We start from the raw sequence: 12,481 nt of genomic DNA on the forward strand, positions 1-12,481 counted from the left end.
TTGTTTTTTCAATCTCCCACATTGTAAACTACATAATGTCTATAGTAAGAGTGGAGTACTTGTTATGGTACTAACTTAGTAATAAAGGCCTTATCTTTTGCAAGGGGAATAGCTACCCTCTCCACTGTTGGTGGGCATATAACCTGATAGAGTCTCCTTAGTGGGAAATGACACAGCTTTCAAAACTGTGGATGCACATACATGGATTTAGCAAATACAATTCTAGGAAAACTATTCTACAGACATATTCCGAGATATGTAAAATATAAGACTACTCATTGAGGCATTGTTTATAACTGCTTAAACTTGGATAAAAATAGAATATCCACAAAGGGGAATGATTGACTAAGTGGTATAATATGAAATAACTTTAAAAGTATGATGTGAACTAATAGGTCCTGATATTAAAAGATAAGTGACTTCCCAGGTGACTCAGTGGTAAAGAATCCACCTGCCAATGCAGGAGACACAAGAGACATGGGTTTGATCCCTGAGTCAGGAAAATCCCCTGGAGAAGGAAGTGTCAACCCACTCCAGTATTCTTGCCTGGAGAATTCCATTGACACAGGAGTCTGGTGGGCTACAGTCTAGAGAGTCGAAAAGAGTCAGACACGCATGATTGAGTGACTGAACACACTCACATACTACTCTTGTAATTAAATAATAACAATGGAAAAAATGAATACGTAAGTAAAACTCAACTCTTGGCATTTTTCTCGGCTCTTTCTGCCTCAAAAATATTCCATTGAGATTTGGCTGCAAACGAGAGGGGATGTAGATATTACTGTTTGGACAATAAGTTGATTCATATAGACTGAAAGCTTTATTTCACATGTTTATATGTAAAAGGATAGTGTGAGTGAGAATTCCATTCAAGGTCTACGTTAAGGAGAAATTACTGCTCAAGGTCCCTCTTCAGTCTTCTGCACTCCTTCCTGATAAAACTAATTAATACAGGGAAGTAGTTAATCCAATCAATTAATTAACTAATTTAATTTAATTAACTAGACTGCTGCCTGTTTTCTAATGCTTGAATCCCTCACCCACCCGCCAGACTCTGACTATGCTGCATTTATTTATTTATATATTTTTATATTAATAATAAAGAATGCAAGGAGATCAAACCAATCAATCCTAAAGGAAATCAACCATGAATATTCACTGGAAGGACTGATGCTGAAGCTGAAGCTCCAATACTTTGGCCACCTGATGCAAAGAGCCAATTCACTGGAAAAGACCCTGATGCTGGGAAAGATTGAAGGCAGGAAGGCAGGAGGAGAAGGAGGCAACAGAGGGTGAGATGATTGGATGGCATCACTGGCTCAGTGGACATGATTTGAGCAAACCCCGAGAGATAGAGGACAGGGAAGCCTGGCATGCCGCAGTTCATGGCGTCTCAGAGGCAGACACAATTTAGGGACTGAACAACAATCAAGAATGACAATTTTATAAATCACAACAATGTAGCTAATACACATAAAAATTTGAAGTTGATCTGTGGAGGAAGAATACAATTCTAATTACCTCAAATTTTCATAGCAAGGTGACTCAGTTCAGTTCAGTTCAGTCACTCAGTCGTGTCCAACTCTTTGCAAGCCCATGAGCTGCAGCACACCACTCCCTGTCCATCACAGAGCCTACCCAAACTCATGTCCACTGAGTCAGTGATGCTATCCAACCATCTCATCCTCTGTCATCCCTTCTCCTCTCGCCTTCTTCAATCTTTCCCAGCATCAAGGTCTTTTCAAATGAGTCAGGTGGCTCAAGTATTGGAGTTTCAGCTTCAGCTTCAGCATCAGTCCTTGCAATGAACACTCAGGACTGATCTCCTTTAGGATGGACTAGTTGGATCTCCTTGCAGTCCAACGGACTCTCTAGAGTCTTCTCCAACACCACCATTCAAAAGAATCCATTTTTTAGTGCTCAGCTTTCTTTATAGTCCAACTCTCACATCCATACATGACTACTGGAAAAATCATAGACTTGACTAGACGGACATTTGTTGACAAAGTAATGTCTCTGCTTTTTAACATGCTGTCTAGGTTGATCATAACTTTCCTTCTGAGAAGTAAGTATCTTTTAATTTCATGGCTGCAGTCACCATCTGCAGTGATTTTGGAGCCCCAAAAAATAAAGTCAGCCACTGTTTCCACTGTTTCCCCACCTACTTGCCATGAAGTGATGGGGCCAGATGCCACTATGTGCCATGTAAACATTCTAAACAGCTTGTCACTAGGAATTCCCTGGTGACTCAGCAGTTAAGACTTGGAGCTTCGACTCCAGGGATCACAGGTTCGATCCCTGGTTGGGGTACTAAGATCTCACATGCCACAGTGCAGTCAAATAAATAAGTAAAATAGTTTGTCACCTCTTTTGAGAGAAGTCCCATAATTCTTGAAGGACCTGCCCAGATCTTATTTCTACTTTCCTAGATTGCCCCAGGCTAAATACACCCCTGTTATTTTCTGCTATTCAGTATTTCACTTCTGCTGCTACTTCTATCATTATAGAAACAAAAAAGAAAAACCCTGTCAAGTGGGAAGCTCATGTACAAAAGTGCTTTCTCTAACCATACTCTGTACTGCTGAAAACTTCTGAGAACCATGCTCTTCCGCTTTTTAATTTTTCTTATCTGAGACATTTAGAAATGACTCACTTTGAAACTCTTCCTGTGGAGTCAGATGGTAGTGGAAAGTGTTGGGTTTGGTTTATCATCAGAACGAAAGAGAGAGGAAAGAGGAGGCGCTCATCAAAGTTCCTAACCATACCTCAGGACTTGACTGTGGTCCAGCACGGGGACCAGACGGGACAAGTGGGGACCTCCAGACCCATGCAGAAGCTTTCAGCTATTATCCCGGGTTTTTGGTAAGGAAACCTAGATGCACCTGATGACTTGTACCCAGCTTCTTCTCTTCATTGTAGCTAATGATTTGAAGGTCATTATTTTCTATTTCCCCTTCCTTCCCCAACTGTTATTTTTGTTGCTTTATTCCCATGTCCACCTTTTTCTTTTTCTAACTATTCCACATTCTATTTATCTTTGCTGTTTACATTTCATTCTGGAACTAATATTGAATTTTTACATCATTTTCCCCTTTCTTAAACTGGCTGTTTCTCCTTCTGATCTTTGATTCCAGCTTTTCCCAAGAGTTTCATTTTCCAAATCAGTGATTATCTATTTTTCTTAATATATATGTTTTTCAATTTTATTTAGCTCTTTTTCTCTTTTATTTTTTTCCACATTCTTTATTGCTACTGATTCTGTCACCCTGTCATTAGTATTTGATTCTGGTATCTACTTTTCTTTCCCTATTATAGCTGAATTTTAGTTTCAGGATTTTACTTATCTTTTTCATTCAGATTGGCCAATTCAGTATTGAAAATTTTAAATATATATATAGAGAGAGTTACTTTTCAACCAAAACCAATTCAGTATTGAAAACTTAAAAAAATAGAGAAAGAAAGGTACTTGTCAACCAAACACTTGAAGAAATATAAAAAGTTTCCTTGAACTGAAAGATTTTTAAGATTCTGATTCAGATACATTTTCTTTTAAAAAGTGATATTTAAAGTATAGCTCATGCCAGATCATTCAGTTTCTTTGCAATGGAATTTTTCTCTTTTCAATCTTTATTACTCCCTTATTATGCTTTATTATTGTGCTGCTCTTGATGCCTTTCTCTATTAGCAATACCAAAGGCTTTTCTGTTACATGATTATTTATAGTAAAAAGAGTTTTGGCCTGATAGTCATTGGACCTAGGATTTGAGAATACTCCTAGTTGTGACTATGTAAAAGCCGCCTAATTTGTTGAGTTTCAGTGTCCAAAACTACAAAATAAAAATAGAAGCAAGAAGAAATAATTGCTAACTTTCTTTTCAACCTCTAAATTTTATGACTCTTTCCATCTCTCTACATTTTATGAATTGATGCATGAATATGTGTGTAGGACAGGTGATCAAGGTAGCTGCCATGCACAACAGCAAAGAAGTGAACCTCACAGGACTTGAATATTAGAATAAGCAAGGCTACAGAATAGAGAATAAGAAGCACTTCTTCTTTTTTGTTATTTTGTTTTCTTAGTTATTTTAACTTCTGCTAATCCCTATGATAGCATTAGTCAACTCAGCAAAACAAGTCATATGGTATTCTGGGCTTCTACCAAAGGAAACGTAAAATGCTGCTATAGCTGGTAAGAATTGGGAACTGGAAAACCAAAAAAAGGAAGTTAGAAGAGATAGCATCCTTACTGGATTAACCGAATAAGAATTAAAATTTTTAATTTAATAGAAAAAGAAAATAAACCCCAAGTATGAGCATCCATCCATTCAAGTAATCTTTAATCCTTACATCTTACAAAGCATTGTGCTAAATTCTGTGGAGCAAGCATTTAGAAATAAGATTTTTTTTTTTTTTACCATTCTGAAACTTAAGGCTAGAATAATAGACAAGACAGCCATGAAAATAATTGTAATGCAGAACAAAATGTACCATTGCACAGAGGTTCAAACCCCACCATACACACACAAAATTTAGGAGGCTGAAGAACTAAGTTATGATTGGGATTATAAGAGAGGCTTCAAGGGAAATATATTTGAGCTTGATCTTGAAGAATGACTAGGATTTCAACAGACAGGGATTAAGAATGGAGGAAAGAGGAGTTTAAGGTAGAGAATATCATTCCAGACAGAAGTAAACAGCAGTCGCCAAGGAATGGAAAATGGCATTGACTTGGAATAGTGAGTTGTTCAGGAAAGCTATAAAGTAGGGTATGTTTATGGGAATGTTAAAAATTATAGGAATTTCCCTGGCAGTCCAGTGGTTAAGAATCTGCCTTCCAATGCAGGGTAGGTGAGTTTAATCCCTGGTCATGAAACTAAAATCCCACATGCCACAGGGCAGCTAAGCCCATGAGCCACAACCAGAGAGCCCACGTGATTCAGCAAAGACCCAGCACAGCCAAAAAAAAAAGAAAAGAAAGCTAGGGAAGGGTTATGTCACAGAAGCCAAGAGAAAAAGATTGATAAGAAGCCAGTGTAAAGTAATAGGGATATTGTGGAGGATAAAGACAGAGAAAAAGATGTTTCCATTTGTTCTCTAGAGGTAGTTTTAGCAGAGTGATGGGATAGAAGACTAATTACAAAGGGTTAAGAAGTGACTGGTGAGAACAACAGACCCCAAAACAAGCCAGTATCCTTGAAAAAGAAAAGCTGCTAAATTAAAAAACTTAAGAAATATCCTGATGCAAAGTGTGATCCTTAACTGACACAATTGTTGACAAATCAGCTATAAGGGATATTTTGGGGATAGTGGGAAAAAATGGATAAAGTCTGAATATTCATCAAGGTAAGTCTAACTGTAAATATGGAGACTGCTAAATGATAAAAGTGATCAAAGAAAGCAGTTTATACAAAACAATATGCATTTACACCCATGTTTATAGCAACAGCATCCACAATAGCTAAAATGTGGAAGCAACTCCAATGTCCATCAACGATGAATGGATAAACAAAATGTGGTACACACACACAGTGGAATATTATTGTCTTAAAAAGGGAGAGAATTTTGACACACGCTACAACATGGATGAACCTTGAGGACATTTTGTCAAGTGAAATAAGCCAATCACAAAAAGACAAATGCTTTAGGATTCCATCTATACAAGGGATCTAGAGCAATCAATCCTAAAAGATGATGCTGTTAAAGTGCTGCACTCAATATGCCAGTAAACGGAAAACTCAGCAGTCGCCACAGGACTAGAAAAGGTCAGTTTTCATTCCAGTTTCAAACAAGGGCAATGCCAAAGAATGTTCAGGCTACAGCACAATTGCACTCATTTCACATGCTTGCGAGGTAATGCTCAAAATTCTTCAAGCTAGGCTTCAACAGTATGTGAACCGAGAACTTCCAGATGTTCAAGCTGGATTTAGAAAAGGCAGAGGAACCAGAGATCAAACTGCCAACATCTGTTAGATCGTAGAAAAAGTAAGAGAATTCCAGAAAAACATCTACTTCTGCTTTATTGACTACGACAAAGCCTATGACTGTATGGATCACAAGAAACTGGAAAATTCTTCAAGAGATGGGACTAACAGACCACATTACCTGCCTCCTGTATGCAGGTCAAGAAGCAGCAGTTAGAACTGGTTATGGAACAACAGCCTGGTTCCAAATTGGGAGCGGAGTGCGTCAAGGCTGTATACTGTCACCCTGCTTATCTAACTTATATGCAGAGTACGTTATGCAAAAAGCCAGGTTGGGTGAAGCACAAGCTGGAATCAGAATTGCTGGGAGAAATATCAATAACCCCACATATGAAGATGATATCATCTTTATGGCAGAAAACAAAGAAGAACTAAAGCACCTCTTAATGAAAGTGAAAGAGGAGAGTGAAAAAGCTGGCTTAAAACTCAACATTCAAAAAAATGAAGATTATGGCATCCGGTTCCATCACTTCTCGGCAAATAGATGGGCAAATAATGGAAACAGTGACAGACTTTATTTTCTTGGGTTCCAGAATCACTTCAGACAGTGACTGCAGCCATGAAATTAAAAGACTCTTGCTATGACCAACCTAGACAGCATATTAAAAAGCAGAGACATTACTTTGCCAACAAAGGTCCATGTAGTCAAAACTATGGTTTTTCCAGTAGTCATGTATGGATGTGAAAGTTGGACCATAAAGAAAGCTGAGCATCAAAGAATTGATGCTTTTGAACTGCAGTGTTGGAGAAGACTCTTGAGAATCCCTTGGACTGCAAGGAGATCAGACCAGTCAATCCTAAAGGAAATCAATCCTGTATATTCATTGGAAGGACTGGTGCTGAAGCTGAAGCTCCAATACTTTGGCCACCTGATGCAAGGAGCCGATCCGCTGGACTCTGATGCTGCGAAAAATTGAAGGCAAGAGGAGAAGGGGATGACAGGGGATGAGAAGGTTGGATGGCATTACCAACTCGATGGACATGAGTTTGAGCAGGCTCTGGAGATGGTGAAGGACAGGGAAGCCTGGTGTGCTGTAGTCCATGGGGTTGGCAAAGAGTTGTACAGGACTGAGCGACTGAACAACTAACAGTAGTCAAACGCACAGAAACCAAAAGTAGGCTGGTGATTGCCATGGACTTCGGGGAAAGGGAAGTGAGGAGCTGTTTTTTAAAAGATAGAGAATTTCAGCTTTACAAGATGAGAAAGTTCTAGAAATTGACTGGACAATAACGTAAAAAACCCAACACGACGGAGCTGTACCCTTAAAAATGGTTAAGATGGTAAATTTTGTTACATGTGGTGGTGGTGGTTTAGTTGCTCAGTCATGTCTGGCTCACTGTAACCCAACTGTAGCCCTCCAAGCTCCTCTGTCCATGGGATTTTCCAGGCAAGAATACTAGAGTGGGTTGCCATTCCCTTCTCCAGGGGAACCTTCCTGACCCAGTGATCAAATTCACATACCCTGCATTGCAGATGGATTCTTTACCAACTGAGCCGCTGTATTTCACCACAATCAAAACAATTTAAATACCAGTATACACAGTATAATCTAATTTCATTAAATTTTTCTTAATAAAAAATATACATACATATAGTACACACATATGAATGTGAATAAAGATCCAGAAAAATGTAAATTAAGATGCTAAAAGTGTGGGAATTCCCTGGTGGTCCAGTGGATAAGACTTTGCCCTCCCAATTCAGGGGCCCGGGTTCAATTCCTGGTCAGGGAACTAGATCCCACATGCTGCAACTAAAGATCCCACATGCAACTAAGACCTGACATAGCCAAATAAATAAAAATATTTTTTTAAAAGATATTTAAGAGTAATCACTGACTAGTGGTATATAATATTTTTATTTTCTTATTTTTGCTTGTTTATGTTTTCTAATTTTCTTCATGAATGATTTCTGTTTCTGTAATAATCAAGCTATTTTACCCAAGGTATGTTCATAAAAAACAAATAAGAAAGCAATGATGGGTGGTAAGGAAATCAAGGGCTTCCCAGGTGGCGCTAGTGGTAAAGAACCCACCTGCCTATGCAGAAGACTTAAGGACATGGGTTTGATTCCTGGGTCGGGAAGATTCCTGGGAGGAGGGCATGACGATCTGGAGTACATGACAACTCCAGTATTCTTCAATGGAGAATCCCATGGACAGACAATGCCTGGTGGGCTAACAGTCCATAGGGGCGCAAAGGGTCAGGCACAACGGAAGCGACTTAGCACAACACATAGTTGATTTACCGTGTTGTGTTAATTTCTGCTGTAAAGCAAAGTGACTCAGTTATACACTTACATTTTCTTTTTCATATTCTGTTGCATTATAGTTTATCACAGGATATTGGATACAGTTCTGTGTGCTTTACAGTAGGACCTTGTTGTTTACCCTTCCTGTATATACTAGTTTGCATCTGCTAATCCCAAACTCCCAATACTCCCCTTTCCCTTGGCAACCACAGTCTGTTCTCTATGTCAGTACAGTAGATTTTATTTTATTTTTTATTTTTTTCATTTATTTTTATTAGTTGGAGTCTAATTACTTTACAATATTGTAGTGGTTTTTGTCATACATTGACATGAATCAGCCATGGATTTACATGGATTCCCCATCCTGATCCCCCCTCCCACCTCCCTCTCTACCCGATCCCTCTGGGTCTTCCCAGTGCACCAGGCCCGAGCGCTTGTCTCATGCATCCAACCTGGGCTGGTGATCTGTTTCACCATAGATAATATACATGTTTCGATGCTGTTCTCTCGAAACATCCCACCCTCGCCTTCTCCCACAGAGTCCAAAAGTCTGTTCTGCAGTACAGTGGATTTTAAATTGTCTTTCAGAGTATGTTTTTGAGTAATCCAATGTGAAGTTAAGGAATATAAAATAAACCAGTGTTAGGGTCTTTGTGGCTCTACCTCTTTAAGTTAGAATTCTATGAATATGCATTTTTTTTAGTTTTAATATTTTTGTTTATATTTTTACAGAAGTTTTAGCAATGGAGTCTTTCTCTGCTGAGACCAATTCAACTGACCTACACTCACAGCCCTGGGATAAACCCCACGTAATTCTCTCCATAGTCATCCTCAGCATCACTTTCCTACTGGGGTTGCCAGGCAACGGGCTGGTGCTGTGGGTGGCTGGCCTAAAGATGCAACGAACAGTGAACACAGTTTGGTTTCTCCATCTCACCTTGGCTGACTTCATCTGCTGCCTCTCCCTGCCCTTCTCCCTGGTCCACTTGGTTCTCCAAGGACACTGGCCCTATGGCTGGTTCCTATGCAAGCTCATCCCCTCCATCATCATCCTCAACATGTTTGCCAGTGTCTTCTTGCTGACTGCCATTAGTCTGGACCGCTGTCTGTTGGTACTCAGGCCAATCTGGTGCCAGAATCATCGCAACGTGGGAACAGCCTGCACTATCTGTGGTTGTATCTGGATGGTGGCTTTGGTGATGTGCATACCTGCATTTGTATACCGGCAGACGTTCACTATAGACAACCAGAGTATGTGTGGCTACAACTTTGGTCACCATGGCTCATTAGATTATCTAGACTTCACCTTTGATCTACTGGAAAACGGGTCTTTTGACAACTCCACTGCTGATCCGCCTGGAGAAATGGATGACAGGTTAGATTCCTTCTCTCCACAAACCAAGGATCAGCCTTGGGCAGCCACCACTGGTTTCCATTCCCAAAAATTTCAAAGAACTTCTAGAGATTCACTCCCTACTGATTCAACTAGATTATCTGTTCAACAACTACATAATGATCTATTTCAGTCTGCTGATGAAGTCTCAGCTACACTCTCCAGTGACTTTCCCATTGAAGACCACAGGACTCACCCCCTGGAGAACTCGGATTCTTTTCTCCCTGATGATTTTGAGATTTTCCCTAATGCCTCCAGTGATTCCTTATACATATATGAGCTATCACAATATTTCCAGGATGATTACTTTGGCCAATTTGCATATGATCATCAAGTGCCAACACCCCAGGTAGCCATAACCATCAGTAGGCTAGTGGTGGGTTTCCTGTTGCCCTTTATCATCATGGTGGCCTGTTATAGCCTCATTATCTTCAAAATGCGTCGGAGCCGCTTCACCAAGTCTCGAAGCAAACTCTTGAGAGTCGCTATGGTGGTAGTGGTTGTCTTCCTTGTCTGCTGGGCTCCTTACCACATTATTGGAGTCCTCTTATTGTTTACTGACCCAGATGCTCCCTTTGGGGAATCTCTGTTGTCCTGGGATCATGTGTCTCTTGCTCTAGCATCTGCCAATAGTTGCTTCAATCCATTCCTCTATGCTCTCCTGGGAAAGGACTTTAGGAGAAAAGCAAGACAGTCCATGCAGGGAATTCTTGAGGCAGCTTTCAGTGAGGACATGACACACTCTACCAGCTGCCCCCAAAACAAAACCTCTTTTGAAAGAAACAGTATCAGTACAGTTGTATGAAAACATGGAGCCACTGACCTAAGTAGAGGTTCTTAGGCAAATGCAACATGTTTCTTAAAAGACAGGAGAGATGGGGAGCAGGGAGGTTCTTGCAGAGACCGTCAAAGAATCCGTCTGGAGGTTCTCAAAGTGTGGTCCCAGACTAGTGGCATGAGCATCACCTGGAAAGTTGTCAGAAGTACAAATTCTCCAGCCCCTCCCCCTGCAGGCTGGCTGAATTTGAATTTCTGGGGGTAGGGTCCCAAGAGTGTTTGCACAAGCTCTCTTGTTTCTGATGAATGCTAAACTTGGGAATCACTGTAAAGATAGTCTATTTCAATCCTCAAAAAAGGCACGTGAGATAAATGAGAATGCAGTCTGCTTAAAAATGATGTTTCAAAAAAGAATAATAATGTTTCCATTGTCAAATATTTTATAAGTTTCCTTCCAGATTCAATTTCAAACCATTTCTTCTAGTGCTCCCTGAGTGAAAGATGATCTTTTACTCAATGGCTTTGTTGGGGTGATGGCAGTGGTGATGGTTTTAAATGGAAAAAAAAAGGGGGTTGGCAAAAAGAAAAAGTCTAAAAACAAGGAACAGCTCTAAAAGGACTGTTTTTGAATAAAGTTGGTGAAAAACAAACAAACAAGGAGTTATGAGACTGAGCTGGGAGCAAGTACAATGCCAGATGCCTGCTACTTGGAATATTTCTGGATACAGGACACAGGAATTCTGAGTTGCCTTCGTTACAGCTAAATAAGCATCTATTGTGTAAAGACTACTTAGGGCACCTAAGAACTTTCTCATGAAATTGTATATGTCACAGTTTGGGCAGATGGCTCCTCTGTTTGTTTGCTCTAACTGCTTATTGATAGAATCATCTATCTTTCATTCCTTTTCTTAAGCTCCTTAATTCCCTTACTTCTCTCCTGCCTCAAAATCTTCTTCTAGGCTTTTTGCCTCTAATAACCGATACTTTCCTAACACACACATGACTCACTTGCTCTCACTACTCCCCAAGAAACTTATTTCAAACAAAAGGAGAAAGAGTAGAAGATGAGGGAACTATTCCTGAATTCACTGCAAAATAGCTGAGTACCCTCTGGGCTTGTTACCCATCCAACTCCTAAAAACATGATTGTAGGTTTGTATTTTTCACACCAAAATTATCAGATGTATCTGGGGTTTTTTTAATCTTTATCTTTACCAATGTAATACATGCACAGTTTTTTAAAGAGAAACCAATGCTCAAGATGAAATCTAAGAGGTTTCTTGCCCCACTCTGGCCAGCTTCTCCTTCCTCCCACTCCCACTACCCAGAGATAACCCTTGAAACCACAATCTGAGATGTTCCTTCTGAAATTTGCCATGATATTTCTAAGTCATGACCTTATGATGCCAGTTTTTGTACACAATAAATTACTTTTTATTTTGGAAGAGGAAGAATTTTTTCTAAACACCTTCATATTTTGTGTTTATGCAGCATCCCAATATTCACAACCATCATCCTTTAATTTGTTCACAAGCACACATTTCCTTCTACTTTGTTGATCCATTCCAATCATACTTCTTTCATTTTTAAAAAAGCATTCTCCAACCCCATCACCTTCTCATTTTTTTCTGTATATGAAGTTTTATGTATGGATATTAATTATCTATATTTTCAGGTTTGTTTATACTATAATTTTAGCCTCATCTGAGTCCAGGGATTTAACCTGAAACATAGAAAATGAGATGTAAAGCACAGATGTAAAACAACTTGCAAAGCACTGTTCCTTGTTAAGTGGTGGAGGGGAGGGTCTAGACTACAAATGAGTTATAAAGTGCTATGTGGAAAATTTTCAAATCATTAGGAATGCTCTCACTTGTGCAGTAATGATATCCAAGATGATGAGATTTGTCATGCTACTTTCCAATTTAATCTGCTCATATATTTGATGTGAATAAATGCTTTCTTTCTCCACGGTTCCTTGCAAGGCTCAGAGATTCATGGATCCTTTTAATTGTTTGACACTCAGGATATATTATAATCTCTAAACATACAGCAAATAAAACTCATAGTGGGTAG

At 39.4% G+C, this 12,481-nt stretch overlaps 1 protein-coding gene across 1 annotated transcript; it reads left to right on the forward strand.

Moving 5' to 3' along the window:
- Positions 1–2,669: 2,669 nt before the first annotated feature.
- C3AR1 (complement C3a receptor 1) lies at positions 2,670–12,377 on the forward strand. The gene is made up of 2 exons (XM_043882201.1): positions 2,670–2,865; positions 8,968–12,377. The coding sequence occupies exon 2, from the start codon at positions 8,979–8,981 to the stop codon at positions 10,431–10,433; it is 1,455 nt and encodes a 484-aa protein (XP_043738136.1). The 5' UTR covers positions 2,670–2,865; positions 8,968–8,978; the 3' UTR covers positions 10,434–12,377.
- Positions 12,378–12,481: the final 104 nt, after the last annotated feature.

Source organism: Cervus elaphus, chromosome 22 (assembly GCF_910594005.1).
Source record: "Cervus elaphus chromosome 22, mCerEla1.1, whole genome shotgun sequence".
Lineage (NCBI taxonomy): Eukaryota > Metazoa > Chordata > Mammalia > Artiodactyla > Cervidae > Cervus > Cervus elaphus.